Source organism: Malus domestica, chromosome 15, assembly GCF_042453785.1.
Source record: "Malus domestica chromosome 15, GDT2T_hap1".
NCBI classification, from domain to species: domain Eukaryota; kingdom Viridiplantae; phylum Streptophyta; class Magnoliopsida; order Rosales; family Rosaceae; genus Malus; species Malus domestica.
The window spans coordinates 14,605,040-14,630,109 of NC_091675.1; the positions used below are offsets into that span (position 1 = coordinate 14,605,040).

The window sequence follows — 25,070 nt, forward strand, 5'->3', positions numbered from 1 at the left end:
CAATTTCTGTCTTCTGTAACGGACCATAGTGATATGGTCGAATGTTTGGTGGTGTTGCTCCCTGGACTAGAGGGATGTGATGATCATGTTCCCTGGATGGGGGTAATTTAGTAGGGACTTGGAAAATGTCAGTAAATTGCTTCAACACTGCTTGAAGTTCTTGTAAATGATCCTCACTCAAATCAAAGGACTCTAGTTTCTTCCCTTCTATAGAATAGAGAAATAGTCCCAAATTAGAGCTGCCGAGTGCCTTTTCAAGGTTTTGCAGAGAAATCTCGTGTATGCACTGCGATGGGGTCACAGTAGGGGACAATGTATAACGGTGGTGATCCTTGGTGAATTCCATTGTAAGCAGCTGGAAATCCCACAGGACTGGACTCACCGTTGACAACCATTGGACTCCTAGTACCACATCACAACCACCCAAGGGTAAGGAGAAGAAGTCAACCTTGCAGGTATACCCCCCCAATGAGAGTGTAGCATCCTTGCAGCAACCTGAACTACGAACCTTGCCTCCATCCGCTATCATGACTTCAAAGTTGGTGGTAGGAGAAACTGGTTGACCCCATTGTTTCAATAATTTGGAGTCAATAAAATTGTGAGTGCTTCCCGAGTCTAGTAGAATTCGGACATGGTGCCCATTAAGTTGGCCATCAACCTTCATAGTGCGGGTGGTGTGGTTCTCCCCAGTACCATAAAAAGCACAGGAACTAAGTTCCATGGACGGTTCCGAGCAAAGAATGTCTGAATGAGGCAGTTCGACCCCCTCAGTATCAAGGACGTCCAGCATTAACAGTTGTTTTAACCCACACTTATGCCCCGCAGTCCACTTATCAGTGCAAAACCAACACTCCCCCCCGCTCCCGTTTCTTCTGAATCTCCTCCGGGGATAATTTCTTAACAGGATATGCACCCTGTCGATTGACTGGAAAGGGATGAGGAGTGGTAGTGGTGGATGGTTTGGAGGTGACAGTGGATTTCAGAGTGGGAGTTTTGAGCTCAGTGAGTTTGGTATCCAACTGAAGAGCAATGGAAATGGCTTCATGAACATTCACAGGTTTCAATAGCTTCACATCAAATTTCAATTCCTTCCGTAAACCCCCTATGAAGCAACTCTTGAGCAAGATGGGACCAATTTCAGGTGAGCGAGTGGCTAAACGCCGAAATTCCGATATATAGTCACGAAGACTACCAGTGTGACGGAGTTTGAAGAGTGCTTCAGCACTATCTTCAAACGCAGAGGGTCCAAACTCCATACACAAGGCCTTAGTGAACTCCCACCAAGTAGGTGTTGTATGCAGGCAATCCAACCAACGAAACCAGTGGAGAACCTCCCATTCGAAATGGAAAGAAGCAGTGAGGACTCGTTGATCATCTGGAGTGTTGTAAAAGGAGAAATACTGCTCTGCCTTGTAGATCCAAGCAAGGGGATCGTCACCTTCGACAAATCTCGGAAAATCGATACGTGGAGACCATGGTAGCCGTGGTGGAGCACCCCCTCCCCCCCCAAGTACAAAAGGACTGCGCGGAGGTGGCAAGGGATCCAGATCAGAGGACGGTAGAGGCGCATCAGGCGAGGAAGTGGTTGCACCGACGCCAAGACGTTGACAACCCAACTCACGACGAAACTGCTCGAAGTAGAGAGGCAAACGAGCATCGAGGTGAGAATTGAAATTGGAGTCAAACGCCGAGTTAACAGCAGAGGTGATGAGGGTCGGAAGATTGGCGAGGGTCGCTTCGATGGAAGCGACACGGTCGTCCATGGCAGCGAAGCGAGCAGTGTTGGTGGAACGGGGCATGCACAACAAGGAGAACCAGAGATCAAATGGGTGATACCAATGATATGTCACGGACCTGCAATGGCACACAACCCAGACCTGCAATGGTCTCAACCTGCGATGGCAGCTGTAATGACAGTGGTGAAGGGATAGAGTAGAGAGGAAAAGGAAAGGATATTCTATTCAGTAAATCAAATCTGCCCTTACAAATTCCTCTGGCCACCATTTAACCACGCAACAATGAAAGTTCTCCCCACTACAATTGCCAGCTGGACATCACTCACTAATTAACTAGACTCTCAAAAGGACTTAGGTAAATACAATTGAACCTGGTTACAAAACCCTTACACTTTTTAACCCAAAATCCCTCACAAAACAGTCCTATATAACCACTACTTGTTTATTTCCTCGACTGAGTAACCCTTTCTTACAGTTCATAACATCCAGGGCACACAAGCCGTTATTGAGGGAGAGGGAATTAGACAGGACCTCGATTAATTAAGGGCGTAGGCCACAGTCGTAATTACAGCAAAACGTTTCGTAGTTAAATTTGATTAAGAGCGTTTATTTTTTAAGGAAACAGCATGTGAGCAAATTTCTATTCCGCAGACCCAACCCTAATGGGCCAATAGGTTATTGGGCCTTTCATTTAAAATATTGGGCTGTGGAATTTGTTTTAGTCGGGCTAAAGATAATAAATTGATCAAAAAGGGTGAGAAAATCAATGGTTGTTGCAGAGAAATAAAAGAGAGGTAGCGGCTGAGAGCTTGTGGGTAAGGCGGTTGCGCCGCGGCCTGGCCTGTCCTATACTACTGAAATTACTGTTATAGCCTTGGAGCCGTCTGCAACTTGAAAAACCGGAAGTCCAATCGCAAAGACCCGAGGAAGAAGAAGCAGCTGAAAACAGAAGAGAAGTGATGGCTATGGCGACGAGCTGCCTCTCAACACTGAGTTGCGCATCTCCTAGTTGCAGTTGGTCGAATTGGAGACGAAAGCACTCTTCTTTATCCCTAGTAAGCTCGTCGTCTCCGGCCTCCGCGTTGTCGTTCGAGTCTCGTCAGCATCGGAGGAGTCAGGTGGTGTGTATGGCGCCGGATGAGGAGAAGCTCACCCGCCGCAACCCTCTCGATTTCCCGATTGTAAGCGTGCTCCTCCGCCTCCTCTCGATTCCTGCCGTGTTTTTGGGTTTGGAATTTTGGTTGCTAATTAGTTTTGTTGTGTTGCAGGAGTGGGAGAGGCCGAAGCCGGGGCGGAGGCCTGACATTTTTCCGCAGTTCAGCCCTATGAAGACGCCTCTGCCGCCTCCTATGCCGTATGACCCGCCGGAAGAGGACGAAGACGAGGAGGAGAAGAAGGAGGAAGAAGAAGAGGAGCAAGAGCAGGAGGAGGAATCTCCTGAGAAGATTGACCCAGATAAGAACAATATTTAATCTGCGTCTCTGCATTTAACTTTATGGTCTTTCTGCTTGTAGTGTTGCCTGTAGGTTTAAGTTTAAGTGCTTTCCCACCCCACTGTATGAGATGAACGGATTATGCTTAATCTTTGTCGAGTTGTTTGATATCGAATTTTGATTGTTTTTCGATGAAATGTGTACCCTTTACTTTACTCCAAAGCTCACATAAAGCTTCACATTTTATATATATTCATTAAGAAATAAAGAAATAGCCTTTTGTGGCAAGAATGTATCCGAAAACTTCCTAAACTCAGACGGGATTTCCCCCGCGCATTACATTTGTAAAATTCATATTTGAATAATGAATACTATCTAATGGAACGTGAAGTTAGTGTCGTTATCTAGGTTCCATTACAGTTATAGATACACAATTTGAAGAACCCCTATCCGACCTTATTTCAGCTTGGGATGATCCGGATTCACTTTTTGAGACATAGAATGCGGGCTGTTTTGGATCTGGTAAAAACATGACATCACTTGTGAGCATGGATATTACTTCCGACATAGTAGGTCTATCTGCTGCGTGTTCCTGCACACATAGCAGACCAACATGAACATATTTCGAACCTTCGTCTTTTGGACATGAGTCCATTGATGGGTCCCTTATCTCTAGACAGTCACCTTGTTGCCATAAACCCCAGGCCTGCAGTCAATTAAATTTTGATGCACCATGTGAGTGTTTCTGCTCTAATTGAAATTGAATGCTAATTTCGATCTATCTTTATAACACTTACAAGTTCAATAAGGCTGAGATTAGTAGATGAAACGAATACAGTGTTCTTTCTGCCACTCACGATCTCCAGCAGTAGAACTCCAAAGCTGTATACATCAGACTTCTCAGAGAAAATGCCATTCATGGCATACTCTGGAGACATATAGCCACTGCATAAAATCATCATACAAAATTAGGAAACTGTTCATATTTCATATAAGCAAGTATATAAATTTTAGGTTACATTACTATGAAATATTTATGCTTTCTAAACTTACTATGTTCCTACAACTCTCTTCGTATTTGCTCTGGACTCATCCTGTCCGAAGATTCTGGCCATTCCAAAATCTGATATCTTAGGTTTCATGCTTTCGTCAAGTAAAATGTTGCTAGCTTTCAAATCTCTGTGTATGATTCTAACTCTAGAGTACTTATGAAGATAAAGAAGTCCTTGTGCAATCCCTTCAATGATGTTGATGCGCCTCTGCCAATCTAAGAGATACACTCTAGTAGAATCTGCAGTTAATGTGAAATTCATAGTATGCTTAGTAGGGTTACAGATTTCGAGGAAGAGGGGAGTCTTTGAATTTGAAAGGAATTATGGACGAACCAAAGAGGAAGGCATCCAAGCTTGTATTTGTCAAGTATTCATAGATCAGAATCTTCTCTTCTCCTTGGATGCAACAACCCAAAAGCCGAACAAGATTACTATGTTGAAGTTCAGCTATAAGTGTTATCTCATTCATGAATTCTTCTAGTCCTTGTCCTGAATGTCTTGCAAGTCTCTTTACTGCTACCTGTTGCCCGTCTGGTAATACACCCTACAAAAACTTCGAATGTCAGATATCAACTTCCCAGATAGCCATTAGTCGATAAATTTAAATTTTACCTTGTAAACCGGTCCAAAACCACCCTCTCCTAGCCTTCGGGCAAATGAGAAGTCATCTGTTGCAGCCACTAATTCAGAAAAACTGAACATCTTAAATTCCTGCCGCCGGCTTTTGCCAAATTTGAGTTTGAATATGTCACTCATTCCGCTGATTGAGATCCCAAGTCAAGTAACCCTTGCTCTTGGATTGTTTCCGAATTGTCTGCAAGCCAGTGATTGCAATAGTTTATAAGGTACTTGTACTTGCAATTCATAAATTAACAGCCACAAAATCCTATGCAGTTTCTTCTCACCAGTTTGTTGCACGTGTTGAGGTTTTCTTTTCCTTGTATAGAGGAAGTACCCCAAAAGTAGCACTGCCACTGCAAGTATAATCCCTACGATACACCATATCCACCATTTGCTCTTTTTACTTCCTTCGGTAGGTGTTCCATCTGTACCGAACCACCAAATTAGCATTAAGTACTTGAAGTAGTTGAGAGCTATAGCTAATACATAGATACGAAAAGACATTATGTTACAAGGTTCATGTCTGTGTCTCGAATAGCATGAACTAAAGCATAGAAGAATGACAAGATGCATATGTGGATTAGATAATTAGTCATGCTAAACCAGTAATTAGGGCATACATACCTCTGCTATTATTTGCTTTGGTAACGAGGTAATTAACTCCAAAGTAATTATTCTTGACAAAATGTGCTCCTTCTCTCATATACAGACATCCAGACCCATTGAGCTGTAAAGGTCCGTAGCCGATACAGGCGCAATCCCTCCAGCAAATTGCGTGACAGTCGCTAAGATCCGAGTTAGGGTTACTATCATTATATGTCAACTGAGCATCAATTAAGTAGCCTCTTATCGGTAGGAATAGCTCGGAACCATTCCTGCATTCAGAGGTCGTCTGCTTTATGCACACTGCATCCGGATAATCTGGGTTGAACGTACATGGACCTGAAGCTTTGGTTTCCCATGCTGTACCGTCTGAGGCTAAAATCGACTGCAAGAGTTGGCCCCAAGTATTGAGTTCCCATCTCGAAAGAGTAGAGTTGTCTTTGACAGAATAAGTGAAGTACTTCTCCTCTGCATTTGAAACAAAAGAGAACTCGAACAAATCAGCCCTGCTTGTCAGTTCAGGGGTCATCTGAAAACTTCCACTTTCCCAGATCCCACTGGTCCAGTATACAACGTCTCGCCGCCAGATGATTAACCGGTTGGTGCGATTGGGATCCACACCAAGCCGGAAAGCACCTGGCGTAGGCACCTGACCACTGAACCATGAAGAAACTGTTCGATTACGCCCGGTCCTAAAGTCCCAGCCTAACTTCATTCCAGGTAACAATGTGTTTGATGGGTAATCAAAACTTTCCCACAAAATCTTTCCGGGAGTTCCATCCGATGCTACTTCCCTTAACATAAAATTTCCGCTATCCATCATATAGCCAGTCACATTACCGGAAACTGTCTGATTGTGATCCCACAGAATAATCTCCCCTCCACCATGTTTGATCTTCATTTTCCCATCACTATCCAACATAAACACTCCAGACGAATCCACGACCGGAGTTGCAGGGTTTGCCACCCACACCGCATCCGGATGATTTGGTAGTTTGCTGTACCATATTCCCAAGAACCGATTGCTCGTAGCACCCAGGTCACTGGAAGCACCGGGACTGAAGAACCCCAGCTTGAAGTAACCGTGCGGAGAAACGAGATGATCGGTGTCCTGGTCCCGTAGCTGGTCGCCTTGCTTGAGCGTGTACACCACTACTTCTGCATAACAAGAGAGAAGATACTGCAGGAAGAAACACGAGAAAAACAGAAGCCTCCTGCTTCCCTGTGCAGCCATCGCCTACAATATTCTGTTTCTCTCTACGATTTTTTTTGCAGAGAAGCTTTTATAACTTGAATGGCCTTAATTGAAGATCTATCCTCCGACTTTTCCTAATTTTTCCAATTTGTTTAACTTAGCTGTACAAATTTGATATGTGGGCAAACGTGTGTCTAACAATTCGTTGAAAATTTGGAAGGATTTTATTGACTTGTTCTTCAACTTCTTTTTTAATTAGAATAAATTATTAAAATGATTAGCCAGTCATGATCAAAGCTGAGTTCCTCAAAGTCTTGAACTAGGCTCTACCCAGTACTCGTTTTAAATTCATACTATTAATTAATTGTTTTTGAATTTATTCTTGATTGCTTGAAAATCTAAAGATTTCCAATGAAGGTGGTGTCATTTTATAAAGAAAAAAGCTCGCGAGTTGTCTTTTTCAATTTTGAGTTCATAGGCAAACTTTCAACCGTCAAGTGATTAAATAGTTTAAATTTCTTATAGTTTGAACCGATTGCTCCGAGCGTGTACTCGCCGTGGTTAGTTTATACATGATGCGATATTGAAGTACCGTCACGTGGTTTAACATGTGTGGACGACATATTTATAATTTTAAGATGTAATATCAATATTTATAAATTAAACATAATTGTGAACACATTGGTGGAAGGTTCTAAGATACGGCCAAAGTCGCAACACTACTACAATAAAAGGGCTAACTACAAATAGTCCAAGCCAAAACGCAGTTTATTTTGACAGATTTCATTTCGCGTTGACTTTATAAATTATTATGCGAATAATAATATTTTTTTTTGACATACGATATTATCTATACTAAAGGGTGGGGAAGTAGGTTAAATCTCATAATTAGCTAATAATAATGTGATTCAAATTCGTTTTTGACGAAAATCGAACTTAAAACTTCTCACTTACAAGTGAAGAGGAGTATTACTAGATCGTAGTACTAAGTGGCAATTAAGATCTTAAGAAGGAGAAATCGAACATACGACCTAGAACGTAAGGATAAAGCACTAGCGTTTTGTGACTCAGAGCAACTTTTATGGTACGGGTATACTGTCACATTGGCGTTCCGTGCTAATGATATAAGAACACGTGGAGAGAAATTAACATATATTTTTATGTTATTGGTACAAAATATCACTATAACCCGTGCCATACAAGTCCTCATCTCAGTGGCATACGTGGGTGGAATATATAGGAAAGAAGCCTGCAATCGTTTACGCTTCGTGTTTAGGGCATAAATCCAACTACGCGTCCTTTAGCTCGAGTGTCACCTTGTTTCCACAAATCTTGAGCTTGCAATCGTTTAAATTTTGTTTCGGTGTTAGTTTTTTCTACTCCAAGTTAAAATTGAATGCAAAATTTGATCTGGTTTTATAAACTTGCCACTCACAATCTCCAGCAATAGAACTCCGAAGTTGTAAACATCGGACTTGTAAAAAAAAAAGCCTTTCATGGCGTATTCTGGATAATGGGAAATATGATTTCATTACTTGAAAACAATAAGATTACATTGTGTGTGTCGTATATACATGTGAAACTAACATGTGTGACAAACTAATTGTCCTAACAAAATTCAAAAAGTTTACATTGTGTGTATACATGTGCACAGTAAACAAAGTCTAACAAACTAACTGTTCTAACAAAATTGTAACAATTACTTAACTTCGAAGTTGTATATCTTGAGGATATATTTACAATTTTATCCTTATTACTGGAGACATGTAACCGCTATATAAAATCACCTTCAATTAGATAATATTCACATCGAAGAAAGGCATATACATATATTTTTAGTGCACTTACTATGTTCCTACTCTCTGTCTTTGATGTGGATTCATTTTGTTCGAAAATTCTGGCCATTCCAAAATTTGATATCTTAGGATTTATTGGAAGTAGGGTTAAAGCAACTACTCAAGTGTGTAGGGTTAGGGTTAAAGCAACCACTCAAGTGTGTCTCCTAAGTGGTTAATCATTTGTTCTCTTTTCTTAGGAGTCCAACGGTTGTGGCATAACTCAAGGAGAGTTCATCTCCTTATATACGGCTAAACAATTGTAATGCATTCATGAAAGAAATAATACACAATCCTTGAAAAGTCAATCGATTCATAATTTCGTCAAGTAAAATGTTGCTAGCTTTGAAATCTCTGTGTATGATTCTATCTCTAGAATACTTGTGAAGATAGAGAATTCATTGTTTAATCCCATCGATGATGTTCATGCGTTATTGGCAATCTAAACGCTTCCCTTTAGTCGAATCTGCAGTTTATTGAAATTCATACATAGCATGCTTAGCAAATTACAGATGCAGGGGAAGATGGAACAAGTGTGTCTTTGGATTCGAAAGGAGTTGTGGACAAACCGAAAAGGAAGGCCATCGAAGCTTGTATTCGTCAGGAACTCATAGAGCAGAATCTTCTCTTCTCCTTGAATGCAACAACCAAGAATCTGAACAAGATTGCTGTGTTGAAGTTCAGCTATAAGTGTAATCTCGTTTACGAATTCTTCTAGTCCCTGTCCCGAATTTCTTGCAAATCTCTTAACTGCTATCTGTTGGCCATCTGCTAACACACCCTACATTGTTATTAAATGCAGGTACCAATGTGCGGTGGCAAAAATGTGTTGGTTGGATGATCAAAACATTCCCATAAAACGCTTCCTAATGCTCCACTGGAAGCAATTTCTTGTAACACGAGATTTCCGGTACCTAGTAAAGTAGCAGTCACATTACCTCAAACTGTTTGATTGGTATCTAATACGGGTATCTGCCCTCCACCATACACAATCTTCAATTTTGCATCACTATCCGAAGTAAAAACACCTGATGAATCACTGAGCGGAGTTTTCGAATTAGCCACCCACACTGCATCCGGATGACTTATTGGAAGCTTTGTGCCCCACGTAACAATCGCTGGTATCGCGGAAGCGCTTGAAGTACCAGGACTCAAGAAGCTTAACTTAAAGAAACTGCCATTTTCCGAAGCAAGACGATCCTGATTTCGATCTACTAGCTGCTGACTTTGCTTGAGTAGTACAAGATAACTAGGGTTTGTGCATGACAACAACAACAAAGCCTTTTCCCACTAAGTGGTGTCGGCTATATGAATCCTAGAACGCCATTGCGCTCGGTTTTGTGTCATGTCCTCCGTTAGATCCAAGTACTCTAAGTCTTTTCTTAGGGTCTCTTCCAAAGTTTTCCTAGGTCTTCCTCTACCCCTTCGGCCCTGAACCTCTGTCCCGTGGTCACATCTTCGAACCGGAGCGTCAGTAGGCCTTCTTTGCACATGTCCAAACCACCGTAACCGATTTTCTCTCCTATTTCCTTCAATTTCGGCTACTCCTACTTTACCTCGGATATCCTCATTCCTAATCTTATCCTTTCTCGTGTGCCCACACATCCAACGAAGCATCCTCATCTCCACTACACCTACGTGTTGTTGCTTCACCGCCTAACATTCTATGCCATACAGCATTGCCGGCCTTATTGCCGTCCTATAAAATTTTCCCTTAAGCTTCAGTGGCCTACGACGGTCACACAACACGCCGGATGCACTCTTCCACTTCATCCATCCAGCTTGTATTCTATGGGTGAGATCTCCATCAAATTCTCTGTTCTTTTGCAAGATAGATCCTAGGTAGCGAAAACGGTCGCTCTTTGGTATTTCCTGATCTCCGATCCTCACCCCTAACTCATTTTGGCCTCCGTTTGCACTGAACTTGCACTCCATATATTCTGTCTTTGATCGGCTTAGGCGAGGACCTTTAGATTCTAACACTTCTCTCCAAAGGTTAAGCTTCGCGTTTACCCCTTCCTGCGTTTCATCTATCAACACTATATCGTTTGCGAAAAGCATACACCAAAGAATATCATCTTAAATATTAAGTTTGTGATCTTCGCTAGATTGCTCCGGTCATTAGTGTGGATAAGTATGTAAATGGATAGAGACAGGAAGCAAACACAAGATGTACGTGGTTCACCCAGATTGGCTACGTCCACGGAGTAAAGGAGTTCTCATTAATTGTGAAGGGTTTACACAGTATATAGGTTCAAGCTCTCCTTTAGTGAGTACAAGTGAATGATTTAATACAAATGACATTAGGAAATATTGTGGAAGAATGATCTCGTAATCACGCAACTTTTAAGTACCGAAGTGTGGTATCGTCTTCACTTGCCTTATCTGTCTCATAGGTAGATGTGGCATCTTCTTTGGAAGTACTCTTCCTCCCTCCAGGGGTGGTATCTTTAACTGGTGGAGATGCACAAGGTAATGTATCAATTTCACTTGACGCTTACTTGTAGTTTCAGGCTTTGTCAAGCGCGATACAAACCATGTAGTAGGAGTCCCCCAAGTCGCCGAGTTAGGGGATCTGCTGAAAGAGGTGACAGACAAGGTAAGCAATCAGAGCTCCAAGCAATCAGTCTCAGATCAGAAGTTTGATTTCGAGTTCCGGCTGATTGTTATCCTTCTCTTTATCTTGCAGGTAGCATGAAGGATAAAGAGAAGAAAAGGAGAAAATGTGATATGAGATACTTTTACTTTTGAAGAAGTAACTTTCCACAGGCTTATTCTTAAACTGGGCTGGAGGGTTTTCTTGTTTCCGCCAGAGTATAAGGCCGACTGAAGAATTTGAGGGTCAAAACAAGTCCATCAAATCTAGAGTACGTTCGACCCTGCTGATATGGGATACTTTTGCTGTTGACAAAGTAGTGGATGTATCGGCACGTGTTCTGTTGCGCTTGTCTCCACATGCTTCCTTGTATCCTTCTCACTTGCCCTATTTGTTCCTCAGGCAGATGTGGTATCTTCTCGGGAAGCATAAGATGTTGAAGATGAGTACTCGAGAGCAATGGGGTTCCAGGCAGTCAGTTCCGGACTGGAAGCTTGATTCCAAGTGCTGACTGATTGCTCTCTTTCTCCTTGTCTTGCAGGTAAGAACAAGGCCAAAGGAAAAGACAGGGAAAAAGCATGATATGGGATACTCTTGCTTTTAACCCTGATGATATGAGATATTCTTGCTCTAGTGTAGCTTGTTTGCAGAGGTATTCTCGGGGGGAAAGAAAGCTAAGTATTTCGAGAGGCTTCGTTCGGAGTGCCCTATCAGATATGAGGAAGGGTTGAGCATTTTTGCAGGTCTGCCTGTCCGTTGAGGATGGAGGTCGACATATATAGGAGTCTCCCTAAAAAGGAGTAATACTATTCTTTTACCCTGCTCGGTCATAGCACGGTAGTGGGAGCTGCCAGCTTCACGTGTTTTAACTTTGTCAGAGCACTTTGAAAAAGTGGTCTGTGGTATCTGGAAAGCTGATGTTACGTGTGAAGATTACAGACAAGCTTTATCCAAGGAGATCTGGCTCTCGAAGTTGAGAAAGCGGTGTGAGGATTACAGACAAGCTTTATCTAAGGGGCTCTCGAAGTTGAGAAAGCGGTGCCTCTTCGATTTTCGAACAAGCAATCCTGTCGGGGATCTGTCTCTCGAGATTCGGAGAACGGTGCCTCTTCGATTTTTGAGAAAGCAATCCTGCTAGGAGTCTGGCTCTCGAGATTCGGAGAGCGGTGTCTCGTCGCTTTTTGAGAAAGTAATCATGTTGGGAGTCTGGCTCTCGAGATTCGGAGGACGGTGCCTCTTCGATCTTGAAGCAAGCAATCTTGTTGGGAGTGTTTTCTCGAATGTGAGTAAAGGTTATGCCTGTTTGCTAGTCTACCTTGTCACGGAGCACAGAGGTTGACCCACAGGGACTTTCCAATTATCCAGCAATGGTCTTGTTCCTTTACCCTTGTGGGTAATAATATGGTAGCTAGACCTTCAAAATTTACGTGTCTAAACTTTGTTAGTGCTGTTTCTTTGCTATTCTTTTACCCTTCTTGGTCATAGCGATGTAATGGGAGCTGCAAGCTTCACGTGTCTAAACTTTGTCAGAGATTTTTGGCAAAGTTATTTGTGGTACCCGTGAGCTGATGTTGCGTGTGGAAAGTGAATGATTGAACAATAACATTCACGTGCTTTCTACTTCACTAGAAATCTTCGACAGAATGCCCGTAATTTTCGTAAAGTTGAGTGTGCATGTGACAGGTGCTGACAAGGCTGAAAAAGCAGGTGTCTCTTCGATTTCTGAGATCGGCCCTCGTGGTCTCTGAGCAGCCCAGCTTTTGAGAAAGCAAGCGCCTCTTCGATTTCTGCGATCGACCTTCGTGGTCTTTGAGCAGCCCAGCTTTTGAGAAAGCAAACGCCTCTTCGATTCCTGAGATCGGCCCTCATGGTCTCTGAGCAGCCCAGCTTTTGAGAAAGCAAACGCCTTTTCGATTTCTGAGCAGGCGCCTCTTCGATTTCTGAAGCTCCATCAAGTGCGGATTTTTATAGAGGCTGGTATTAAGTTCCAAAGCACACTTGAATCTCCACCAGTAGAAGCTCCCTTCTTGCATTTCTAAGATCTTGATTTGTCCGACCTCTTTTCTCTTCAACACCTTTGAAAATGTCTGGCCCCTCCGACCGTCGTTTTGACTTGAACCTTGTTAAAGAGGCAGCCACGCCTTCTCCAGACAACATATGGCGCCCATCATTCTTATCCCCTACTGGTCCTCTTACAGTTGGGGATTCCGTGATGAAGAATGATATGACCGCTGCGGTGGTGGCCAGGAACCTTCTCACTCCCAAAGATAACAGACTACTTTCCAAACGGTCTGATGAGTTGGCTGTTAAGGATTCTCTGGCTCTCAGTGTTCAGTGTGCAGGTTCTGTGTCTAATATGGCCCAACGCCTATTTGCTCGAACCCGCCAAGTTGAATCATTGGCGGCTGAAGTGATGAGTCTCAAACAGGAGATTAGAGGGCTCAAGCATGAGAATAAACAGTTGCACCGACTCGCTCATTACTATGCTACAAACATGAAGAGGAAGCTTGACCAGATGAAGGAATCTGATGGTCAGATTTTACATGATCATCAGAGGTTTGTGGGTTTGTTCCAAAGGCATTTATTGCCTTCGTCTTCTGGGGCTGTACAGCGTAATGAAGCTCCAAATGATCAACCTCTGATGCCTCCTCCTGCTAGGGTGTTGTCCAGTATTGAGGCTCCGAATGATCCCCCTCCGGTGCCTTCTCTTTTTGGGGCTCTGCCGACTGCTGAGACTTCTCCTAAGCAACCTTTGTGAAGGCTCCCTCTTGTTTGTTTATTTTGACTCGTGTATATGTACATATTTGTAACTTCTTAGAGATATCAATAAATAAGCTTTGTTTCATTTCAACGTATTGTGTTAAATACACCAAAGCCTTCTTCACTAAGTTCTTTGAATTTTTCTTTTGTTGAAGCTTGTATGTTGAAGCTTTGTGAGTGGAGCTAGGGTTTGTGCATGACAAGAGGAAAAAAACAGATTGCACGCAGTACATGCATGAGAAAATGCTCAGAATTAGGACAATATTGCATCTCATGTTTTGTGTACGAAATCTTGGTTTTTTCAGGATAATATTGACCGGTGCTACTAACATGTTGGTGTGACAAAAAATTGTTGACATTTGGGGACTGCTGACTTAGGGTTTATTTGTTGACTTGTTCATTTCTTTGAAAACCCTACGTTTTGCTAGTTGCTACTTATTTATTGGTAGATTAAATGGATGGCAATTGAAAACTCTACACCCTATTATGTGTTATTTTTTGTCGCTTGAACTTTTAAATATTTAATTCTTTAAGGTTTAGTATGTGATTGGTTTGAAATGTAAATATGGCATTTTAGGTACGTAAAAACGTTTCTGCAATCATGAGATAAGTCTTACAACTTACCAGCCTACACAATGTATGCATCAATTATCCAATTTGTTGCTCTTTATAATTCATTAGGCAGTGTGAGAATATGGCACACATGTGACTCTCACATATTCAATTCTAAATATTTGTTCAAGGACCAACTTTAAACTACAGTAGTGAATATTAATTGACCAATTTTGGGTGAGCTCTATGTAGCCATGGCTAAACTTTTACAGAGGGTGATGTGCATGCGTTGACGGGTCTTATCTATATTAGATAGATGATACAAATGATGGTACAATTAGATGATAATCGTAGTATTACTCTTTGTTTAAAGTTAAAAACCTCGATCCATTAACAATTTTTTTTCTTCAACCATATCTATACTACATTGAAACTACAAATTCTAAAATTTACTCTTAATTAAATGGTGTCGATTAGTTCAAGAAAACGGCCGTGAGTCTGCGGTCTCCAAGTTTGTGTTTTTTCTCTCATTTTTCAACACATGTCATACTATTTAACTTCAGTACTAATCCCGTTAGATTTTAATAATTAAAAATAAATAGTGAAAAAAAAAAATTAGGGCCGCAAAATAAATGGTACAACTAAGTGGTAACTGTAGCGTTACTTCGCTGCCAGCAAAATACTCTCTTTCTCTCTCTCGGTTAAAGATTCAGATTTGCATCATAGATATTTGTTTTTTCTGATTTTCTGACAAAGATCATTGCTTCACATTCGAACTCTAATTAATCATGGCTGAGATTTGCGGCTTTCAATTTGACTGATTCGAGTGTAGTGGGCGATGGAGTGTGAATCTCAAAACATGAATTGTCACACAATATTATCTAATTGGGCTTTTGGTAAACACTCAACCAAAATGGTTGTGTTGGTTACTTTGAAGAATATGAGAGGATTCGAAGGTAACGAGTGGGATGCTTATGGAAGTGGGGTGATGAGATTATGGGAAATTTTATTTGAATCCATCTAACATTTTTTGACATCCAATTTACTCTCTTTATTTATATATTTTTTTATTAAAGAATTAATATCTCTTTAAACTCAAATTTATTACCTAAACTACCATCTCAAATCCAATTCAAAATGTAAAGTTATCTTTACACTCATTCCCTTTATAAAATAACATCTCTAATTGAATGTTTTTTTTTTTCTTCAAAGAGGCATCATTTGCCCCTATATAATTGCATATGACTAGCATTTCCATGGCTTTTTTTTTTCTTTCTGCTACCAAACCTATCCATAGACTTAGGATCCAAGAGATCCTTCCATAGATTTGAATTTGCCAGAGAATGCAATGCAAGCTCCAGTTCAGTCCAGCACTTTGCCAGAAACATTTGACATTGATGATTTGGATTTGGATGGAGACATGCCACCCATTAGTTAGTGGTCAAGGTTTATGAGGTTGGACAATCTTTATTTGCACCAAGAATCAAGTTATATGTCTTTGCACTACTAATTAAAAGTCCTTGCAATGGTGTTTTGGGGCGCAGACATAGAGAGAAACAAATACAATATAATAAGTATGAAATTTAATCCAAAGAAGAAACAAACAAATAAAATATTCATAAATCGAGTCATACCTTAGTTGGAGGATTCAAAACTTCAAAATCACTATCTATCAATAGAAAAGCTTGTTTTTCTCTATCAGAACTATTAGGGTTTTAGCCGGAATGGGCGTATGATAAACAAAGGGTGATGCTAGGGTTTAATTATAGTGTCTTGGTTTATTGAGAAATTTGAGTTTTATTATTAATTTCATTTTGTACTTAATAGTAATTATGCAATAAGGCAAAATAGACAATTAACATTTAAAATTTAAGTTGGGTGTAGAAAGAGCTTACATGGATTTAAATAAAATTTCCATAAACTCATGTGAGAGAGAGGAAGACAAGGGGAGGTTTGCGCTAGGGGTGGGCACGGGCCGGGCCGGGCCCAATTTTGGAGGAACCGGACCTTACCCGTTTTAAACAGTAACGGGGCGGGACGGGCCGGGTAGAGGGATTTTGAGTTTTGGAACCGGACCTAACCCGGCCCGTTTGAAACGGGCCGATTCGGGACGGGTCCACGGGTCCAACTCTTTTTTTTTTTTTTTTTTGTAATTTATAAACTGCACTGCACAGCAACACATACATCTATTAGAAAATTACAAGACCTAAAGCTCCGCCACATACTGCAATACATAGCTATCCAAGGTCTTAAGATCTTCTCCACATAAATTGTCGCAATAAAAAAAAAAATTTCCATAGCTCATAGAATCAAAATTATACCACCAAATATAGCTACCAAGATACATTCCACCATACAATTATCGTTTTGTTTAATTTGCTCCAGCAAGTTGCTCATCATATTGTCTGCTTAATTTGCTGTTTATCGTTTTGTTTGCTCTCTACCTATATCACTATCGACAATTGCACATTTGCACAGATTGTATAAAGATATTACATAAAGATAAAAGATATATTACATAAAGATAAAGATATATTAGATAAAGAAAAAGATATATTGCAGCAATTGCACATTTGCACAGATTGCAGCAATGTTGGCAATTGCACATATTGCAGCAAATTGCAATTGCACAGATTGCAGCAACATTGCAGCAATCGCACATAATTGCAAGTGATAGAATCGTAGGCCAGTATTTCATTAGCCATCTACAAAATTGTAAGTGATAGAATCGGTGTTCTTTGAAATAATCATAACACTTGACATACAAAACCGAATGCAGAAAACACAAACTGAAATAACACTCGTATTAAGAATCAAAATCGATATGGCATTATCAAAGTTTTAATTGCAATCAATAATATCACCTGGCATTAGTAATTAGCATTACATAGAAAACAGTATCCCCATAAAATTACCCTGAACGTGCAGAGCAGCAGACCCTCATGGAATGAAATCTCCACCGAATCCGATAAAACTCAAAACGAACAGCAATGAACAATTGAGCTGTGCATACAATTCAATCAAAACTCAAACCAAGATATTACATATATCAAATATTTCCAAGTAATCAGCTAGATAATCAAATCAAACCCAAATCAGAAAAACTAAAATATAAACTCGTTCCTGGTGGCGAACTCGACGCCGATGGTAGACTTGGACTCCAAATTAAACTTGTTCCTGGTGAACCTGGAAAGTAGGTTCGACTTTCTCACCCCAGAAAGTCTTGGTTACGCCGATGGTAGACAGTAGCCGTCGAGGGAGTCGAGGCTCGAGGGAGTGACGGTGGAGACTAGAGAGGTGGGGCGTGGGAGTGAGAGAGTGAGTAACAGGGTGTATGTGCTTGTCTGTGCATGTGGCTTGCTTGTGGCTGGCCGGAGTCGTGTCGGAGAAGGTGGACGAGGAGTGGCGCCGCGGATTTGAGAGAGCTGAGAGGGTTAGGGAGTGTTGGAGAGATCGAGATTCGAGAGTTAATGAGAGTCTGAAATTGATTTGGATTTTGGAAACCTAGGTTACAAATTAACGGTTCAGATTGAATGATAGGTTATCATTCAATCTCGATCGTTGATTATAATTAGAAACGGGCCGGTCCGGGGCCCCGTTTTTCTAAGGTTTAGGAACCGGCCCGCCCCGTAAATAACCATGGCCCGCCCCGCCCCGCCCCGTTTGTTCCCAAAAAAAAGAGGACTCGGCCCGTACCCGCCCCGAACCTACATTACCCGCCCCTACCCGCGGTTCCTCTACCCGTTTGCCCACCCCTAGTTTGCGCGGCGACGAGTGAATCAAGGGTTGACGTCTATGGCATGGGTGGGATGACTTTGGTGGCTGTTGGTTTTTTAATTTATTTTTAGTATTTACCTTTTATTTAGAGAAATGTTATTAGCATTTAAAAAAAAAGTTCTACACTCCTTTATAAGTGTTTTTTTTTTTTTTTGTAATTATAGAATGTTTAGAGTATACCAAATGAGATTTTTTAAGTATGATACATGTCAAAAAATAAGAAAGAAAAAAAACACGAAAAAAACAGGTACTTGGGGACCGCAGACCGGCGGCCCAAGAAAACTACTCATATTTGTTTGAACTCTCAATATTAAAGAGACACAGAATGAGTTGGGTTTTGCCTTTTCGGCCAATAGTGAAAACTTTTACTTGAATAACGGACTCCACCTATCCTTCCTGGTGGTTTGAGCACTTCGTACCTAATTTTTTTCACGTCAATTTTTTTTTTCCAGACGGGTAGGTTTGAATGTTTGCTGAAAGATTGACATATAATCCTACAAATAAATCACCCCAAATCGAAAAACCCCACATTCTCTTCCAAATCGCGTTCAGAATTTCATCTCCAATTTCCTCCTCCCTCACCGAAATCCATGGTATGTACGATCAAATTTATTTTTTTATGTGCAAAATATTGTTCAATTTATTTACTTTTTGTGACATTTTTTTGCGGTTGCATTTTTGGCGGTGCAGTCTCTTACACCGTTGATGTTTAGGACACTGCTGAGGCTGCTAACATCCTTAATCGGAGATCCTGCTGCCTCAGTTTCGACTTTGCTCTATTACAGTGAGTTGCTTCCGCAGAACATCATCCTCCAAAGATTGGTTCGACACGAACTGCTCGATGGAGAAAATTACCTGTTCCATTTCCTCATCAACTTTTTGCGATGTTTTTGGTAGGTACTAACAAATTATCATTCCATATTCTAATCTAAGCTAAACTATGAGGCGGAGATTCAAACTTGGATGCAGATGGACGCACACTACCATGCAAACTTTTTTTTTTCTGCTTTTTTGTAAACCATTATTTACTGGTGACTAACTGGCGAGCGTTCGAGTTGTAATATGTGAGTTCAGATCATAGAATGAGATATGTTTCACAGTTCTTTGACCCGATTGCAACTCCATTTAAATCCAAGGTTTGTTATTCACGTGTGTATGTATAAGATGTGTAAATACCATTTGAAGACGATTAACGTATGGAATACCAACACTTAGAAATACTAATATTATGAATCATTTAATGAAGCATGTGATTTTGTTAAGTCGTTTAGCATCATTTTAAGGAAAAACATTTAGGTGGGACGCTCCGACCGTGTTATATGTATAATATTTCTTATAAAACACATGGAATTTTTTATTTAGATCTTATTCGACCCCAAGTTTGTTTCCCTTTCATGAGAGCTACTCTAGTAGATTAGTTATACCGAAGATTCACTCCGCTTTAAGAGTCCACTACATTGTCTGATTGTAATTAGTTATGCTAAAAGTCTCTAATAAGCGTGCTTGAGACTCTCGCCATTTTGTATGAGTAGCTGCAATTTTGTCAATTTTCGTTGTTGCCAACCCTAGCTGTGGCTGGGGTCGGTGGCATTTTCTTCTTCTTTTGTTCTGTTTTTTTCTGTTGTGTCCTCCTCCTCAATCCTGTTCTAGTTAGTTCTCCACAATTTTTTGGCAACCCTTTTTCTAGGTCATCTCCAATTCAATATGTAGCCACCTTTCATCGCGATTCATTGCGATCTGTCGAGTTGGTGTATCGAAGTCCGATGTTCTCACCGGTTCGGGTGTTATCAACACCACCACCTTCTCTCTCCCTCTGCCTATGGCAGCGTTGCATGTGGACTTCCACATGCTTCATGGCTGGGTTTTTCAGCTTGTGGTTGCGATTGATGAACTGTTTTCAGCTGGTGGGGGCGATCGGAGTGGGGATGCTTCGTCGGGAGCGTGGAATCGAGTTGTACATGATTTGCTTGTGCGGAAGCGGCCGCAATAGAGTTCTAGTTTGTTGTTTGTTGGTTACTGTGTGTTGGACTTTTGCTACAGGGACTTTAGTTTCTCTAGGATTTTCTTGTTTGTTGTTTTTGTGTATTGGGCTGCAAACTGTCTTTGGGCCCTTTTTTGTTTTATGGTCCATTTTGTGCATACTTTGTATCTAGACCATTGTGTTTGTAAAGTTTGCTGTTGGTAATAAATAATACCCTTTGACCCAAAACGAAAAAAAATAAAAAAAAATTGGAAATGGTCGGCATCTATGACTTGCTTCAGCATGAATGTTAGATAGATGAAGGGGTTGGTGGTTATACGATAGTGATGTCCCTTTTAATTAGTGGAAGTAACATGTAGGTTGCTTAATTTATCCCCACACATAACTAAAAAGTGGATTAATTTAATCATTCATGTGACTAATTACATCTTGAGCATATTATCTGATCGCTTATATAACCTGTATGTACACATTCAATCTCCAAAGGAAATTTAGGAACCACTTGAACACAAGTACACAACGGAGAAAATAGGTACTAATAAATTTTTAATGTTCAAATATTATGAGTTCACTATGTTTGATAACAAACCCATCATAGACCAAGTTCATGAATTATTGGTCATGGTCTCAAAGGTTCGTGAATTTAAAATAGTTATTCCGGATCCTATGATAGTTGGGACTATTATGGCAAAATTACTCCAAACATGGAATAACTATAGAAAGAAACTTCTACACATGGTGGAAGATATTAGTTTGGAGGATTTGCGAAAGGGTATTCAAATTGAAGAGGAAACTCGAAATTGTGATAAAAATTATGCAAATCAAGATTCCTCCAGAGTTCACATTGTCGAAGGAAACAAATACAAAAAGAACTTCAAAGTCAAATTTGACAAGGGGAAGTTTAAGAAGACCAATTCCAACAACAATCAAAAGAATGCAAATGGTGTCTGCTACCATTGTGAAAAGAAAGGTCATTACATTCGTGATTGTAGACATAGAAAAGCAAGTGAGGAATATGCCAATGAGACCAATAGCGCAAATATGGTGAAAAATTCTGGAACTGATAACATTGTTGCAATGGTATCAATGATACATATTGGCATGATTATCGAACTAAATATGGCATCGGCAATAAAATCATCCGATTGGTGGCTCGACTTAGGGGCTACTATACATGTATGCAATAATAAGGCACAATTCAAGACATATGAAGCATCAACGGACAATCAAGAGGTTTTAATGGGAAATCATAATTCTGCCAAAGTTCTAGGAAAATGAATCTTTGAACTTCAGTTTACTTCTGGGAAAAAACTGACGTTGCTTAATGTCCTACATGTTCCAGAAATTAGGAAAAATCTTGTGTTTGCAAATTTATTATGTAAGAACAGTATAAAGACTGTTCTAGAGTCCGATAAGTTAATATTGTCGAAAAATGGGATGGTTATTGGGAATGGGTATTCTTGTGATGGGATGTTCAAACTAAGTATTAATAATAAAGTGAATTCTTTTGCTTATATTGTTGAATCTTCCTCTCATTTATAGCATTTACGTTTAGCTCATGTAAATTTTAGATTTTTAAAATACATGCGCACACTTGATTTAATTGCTTGCAATAATGATTACAATGATAAATGTGAAACATGTATTCAAGCGAAAATGACTAAGAAACTTTTTCCAACTGGCGAAAGAAATACAAATTTATTAGACTTAATATATTCTGACATATGTGAATTTAATGGTGTTTTAACAAGATGAGGAAAAAGATATTTTATCATATTTATAGATGATTGTTCTAAGTTCACCTATGTTTATTTATTGTCTAATAAAGATAAAGTTTTTGAGTGTTTTAAGCACTATAAGGCTGAAGTTGAAAACCAAAAAGAAAAGAAAATTAAATGCCTTCGTAATGATAGAGGTGGTGAATATTTTTCACATGAATTTGATATTTTTTGTGAAGAGCATGGTGTTATACATCAAAGAACAACACCCTATACACGACAACAAAATGGTTTGGCAGAAAGAAAAAATAGGACACTCACTGAAATGATTAATTCTATGATGATCAATGCTAATACTCCTAAATATTTATGGGGATAAGCATTGTTTACAGCATGTCATATACACAATAGAATTACATCTACAAAGACACATGTGTCACCTTATAAAATTTGGAAAAGAAGACAACCAAATTTGTCATATTTGAGATTGTGGGGTTGTGTAGCATTTTACAAGGCGCTGGACCCTAAGAGATCCAAGAGGAATTAAAAGCATATTTGTAGGATATGCAGAAAATTCAAATGCATATAGGTTGCTTAATTTAGACTCAAATACAATAGTTACGTCTAGAGATGTTGAATTTTTATAGAAAATAAATTTTATAACGACTACTCAATGTCTAGAAAAGAGAATGATCAAACATCTTTCTCTAATCCGGCTACTAGTCATTCTCAAGGTGAGAAAAGAAAATAGTTTGAAACTGTTAATAAACAAAGGAAAAGCCAAAGAGTAAGAAAAGAAAAGACTCTAGGCTCTGATTTTATTTCGTCTCAATCTATTGTATTTTTAGTCGAAGAAAATAGAAAAAAGGTTCTTAAAAAAATACTCATATTATTGAATGTTGTGGATGATCCTAAAAGTCTAAGTGAAACAATGATTTCAAGAGATGTAGCTTTTTAGAAAGAGGCTATAGATAATGAATTTGAATCATTAATATCTAATTAGACATGAGTTTTAGTAGACTTGCCCTAAGGATCAAAAGCAATAGGTTGTAAGTGGGTATTTAGAAGAAAATACAATATGTTTGTACCATATTTAGGGCCTCCGTATTTAGATCTCGTATAAATACTCGAGGGACTCAAATAAAATTATGTAATAAATGAATGGGCAAATATGTAATAAGTGAGGAGCCCTTATTCTATAAAATGACTCATCACTCTCCTCATTAGGGGAGGTCAAGGTTTAGGCCATGGGAAGAGAGAAAACATCTCATAGAGGGCAAACACAAAAAATAGGCTAGAGAGCACATTGCCTCTAGCCTTCTTGTATATTCACCATTCAGAGTGAAACAATATCAACATCAGTGTGGACGTAGCCCAAACATTGGGGTGAACCACGATATATTTTGTGTTCTTTACTTTTTTGCAGATTAACAGTCGGATTTACGTTGTTCCAAGACCCTCCGGTTTTATGCATCAACATTTGGCGCCGTCTGTGGGAATCGACACGAAAAGCTATGTCAGTTCTCTTTCATTTTTTCACATCCACCGTGAATTTGCAAAAACCCAAGAACCAAACACCTGCACAATCACTGCAAAACCCAAAACTGAACCAACCTCCCCCAGCTCTCTATCTTTCTTTCTTTCTTTCTTTCTCTCTCTAAAAATATTTCAGAAGCATGCATTGAATCTCCATCGCCATGGTCAGATCTGCCACTACATATTCATTGCTCTTCATAAATCAAGCTCAGTCGTGCAAGTCAAATGCAAAACCTCCTGATCTTGGTGCCGACACACTCACAGAAGCCTCGAGATCGAAGACAACGGTGGTTAGGCATGAAAGAAAGGACTGCAGAACTCAGATATGATGTTCAAAAATAAGACGGAGGACACAAAGTTCTCAAATCTAACTGAAAAGATGTCGATGAATTCCTCGACTTCTCGTCGGTAAGACGGGGATCCCACCGGAGATTTGTCAGCGACTCCACCACCTTCCTCGAGGCACCAATGCAAAAAGAAACCAGCGACCTTTTCTTCTTCCTGCAATTACTTGCAAGATGGGTAAAGGAATATGGATTCACTGGGCGATCATGGTGCTTCACGTCGTCGCCATTCTCTTATGCACCAGAGGCTTTCTTCTCACCCGGACGAAGTTCCCCTTTTACAGCAATTGCTCCGACGCTTCCCAATCGCCTTGCTCATACTCCGTTCAAGAACCCAAAACCGAAATGACACCGTTGAGCCGAATCAGCAGCGTTGCTGGAGCAAGCCTGCTGTTGGGCGACTTGTAATCATCGTTTTCGACGCTCTCAGATCTGGAGGGAAAGGGAACTTTTCCACCTATCGTCAAAGCATTTCGTCAAAAGATGCCCATCAATATTCTGAAAAAGATAAAGACTCTCATCATGAAGGAGTGCATGTTCCCACTCTCCACAGGCGCCTATTTATTTTATTACTTCGAGAGCCACGGGAACTTTCATCATGAAAAGGCTTTTCTGAAAAAACCAGGAACAACAAGATAAGATTCTCCCTTTTATTTTATTTTATTATTTTATTACTTTATTATTATCTATTAACATGATGGCATATTAGAATATCATAAACGTAGTAAAAGTCTGTACATCCACTACACCATTTACATTATGTAATGATTTTATCACATGCTTACTGTCAAAAACATTACAAAGCACATCACATAAAGTTATATATATATATATATATATACTCTAGTGGAGTGATGATTGACGAATGGAGCAGCAGCTCCTCATTGTTTAGGCTCTCTGCATCTCTCTGCATTCTCTGCCAAAAGAAATAAAACACTTTACTTTACTTTTTCTTTTCAGCAGACATCATTATGTTTTCTCAATATAATTGTTTATTTAATATCTTATTATTTTATTTGTGTCATGATGACTAATTATAAAATAATAATGTTATTATTTTTATGTCATGATGACTTGTGATTAAATAATATAATTATTATTTCCGGTATCACATGATTACTACCACGTTGTTGATTTATGCCGCATGTCATTTATCAAACAACTGAATAAATCATTTATTCATGATTATATATATATACACATACATTTAGGCAATACCTAATATATTGTTGACTTATACAACATGTGTTTTACCACACGACTGAATAAATTATTTATTTATAGAAGGCACATAGTACAATATTTTGTCTTGACAAACTTTGTCAATTTGA

At 39.8% G+C, this 25,070-nt stretch overlaps 3 protein-coding genes and 1 long non-coding RNA gene across 6 annotated transcripts; 2 read left to right on the forward strand and 2 right to left on the reverse strand.

The window, feature by feature from the left end:
- The first annotated feature begins 2,192 nt into the window (after nucleotides 1-2,192).
- LOC103400557 (uncharacterized) lies at nucleotides 2,193-3,457 on the forward strand. Its single transcript, XM_008339208.4, has 2 exons — nucleotides 2,193-2,917; nucleotides 3,005-3,457. The coding sequence occupies exons 1-2, from the start codon at nucleotides 2,696-2,698 to the stop codon at nucleotides 3,206-3,208; spliced, it is 426 nt and encodes a 141-aa protein (XP_008337430.3). The 5' UTR covers nucleotides 2,193-2,695; the 3' UTR covers nucleotides 3,209-3,457.
- Nucleotides 3,394-6,877, reverse strand: LOC103400556 (G-type lectin S-receptor-like serine/threonine-protein kinase CES101). Of its 2 annotated transcripts, XM_008339207.4 has the most exons (7): nucleotides 5,467-6,877; nucleotides 5,127-5,267; nucleotides 4,834-5,035; nucleotides 4,555-4,765; nucleotides 4,223-4,460; nucleotides 3,967-4,114; nucleotides 3,394-3,875 (listed from the first exon to the last, which is right to left on the reverse strand). In XM_008339207.4, the coding sequence occupies exons 1-3, from the start codon at nucleotides 6,677-6,679 to the stop codon at nucleotides 4,974-4,976; spliced, it is 1,416 nt and encodes a 471-aa protein (XP_008337429.3). In that variant the 5' UTR covers nucleotides 6,680-6,877; the 3' UTR covers nucleotides 3,394-3,875; nucleotides 3,967-4,114; nucleotides 4,223-4,460; nucleotides 4,555-4,765; nucleotides 4,834-4,973. The 2 variants fall into 2 exon arrangements, with proteins under 2 accessions (XP_008337429.3, XP_070669292.1); XM_070813191.1 differs by lacking the exons at nucleotides 3,394-3,875; nucleotides 3,967-4,114; nucleotides 4,223-4,460; nucleotides 4,555-4,765 and having other exon boundaries at nucleotides 4,976-5,267.
- Nucleotides 3,570-4,923, reverse strand: LOC139191716 (G-type lectin S-receptor-like serine/threonine-protein kinase At1g11330). Its single transcript, XM_070812715.1, has 5 exons — nucleotides 4,834-4,923; nucleotides 4,555-4,765; nucleotides 4,223-4,460; nucleotides 3,967-4,114; nucleotides 3,570-3,761 (listed from the first exon to the last, which is right to left on the reverse strand). Exons 1-5 carry the CDS (start codon nucleotides 4,921-4,923, stop codon nucleotides 3,570-3,572), a joined length of 879 nt encoding a protein of 292 aa, XP_070668816.1.
- Nucleotides 6,878-18,649: 11,772 nt separating the features above from the next.
- Nucleotides 18,650-19,268, forward strand: LOC103424947 (uncharacterized). 2 transcript variants are annotated; one of them, XR_011575835.1, is made up of 3 exons: nucleotides 18,650-18,753; nucleotides 18,851-18,944; nucleotides 19,058-19,268. It is a non-coding gene; the product is annotated as an uncharacterized lncRNA (long non-coding RNA). The 2 variants fall into 2 exon arrangements; XR_527844.4 differs by lacking the exon at nucleotides 19,058-19,268 and having other exon boundaries at nucleotides 18,851-18,977.
- Nucleotides 19,269-25,070: the final 5,802 nt, after the last annotated feature.

Excerpts from the sequence above, each read along its gene's own strand:
- LOC103400556 (XM_070813191.1), bottom strand. The coding sequence starts at position 6,679 with ATGGCTGCACAGGGAAGCAGGAGGCTTCTGTTTTTCTCGTGTTTCTTC. Across the intron at positions 5,268-5,466 it reads CAAAGCAAATAATAGCAGAG|ATGGAACACCTACCGAAGGA; the intron begins GTATGTATGCCC and ends GGTTCGGTACAG.
- LOC103400557 (XM_008339208.4), top strand. The coding sequence starts at position 2,696 with ATGGCTATGGCGACGAGCTGCCTCTCAACACTGAGTTGCGCATCTCCT. Across the intron at positions 2,918-3,004 it reads ACCCTCTCGATTTCCCGATT|GAGTGGGAGAGGCCGAAGCC; the intron begins GTAAGCGTGCTC and ends GTTGTGTTGCAG.
- LOC139191716 (XM_070812715.1), bottom strand. The coding sequence starts at position 4,923 with ATGTTCAGTTTTTCTGAATTAGTGGCTGCAACAGATGACTTCTCATTT. Across the intron at positions 4,115-4,222 it reads AAGAGAGTTGTAGGAACATA|TGGCTATATGTCTCCAGAGT; the intron begins GTAAGTTTAGAA and ends GATTTTATGCAG. Across the intron at positions 3,762-3,966 it reads ATCTCAGCCTTATTGAACTT|GAACACGCAGCAGATAGACC; the intron begins GTAAGTGTTATA and ends CTATGTGTGCAG.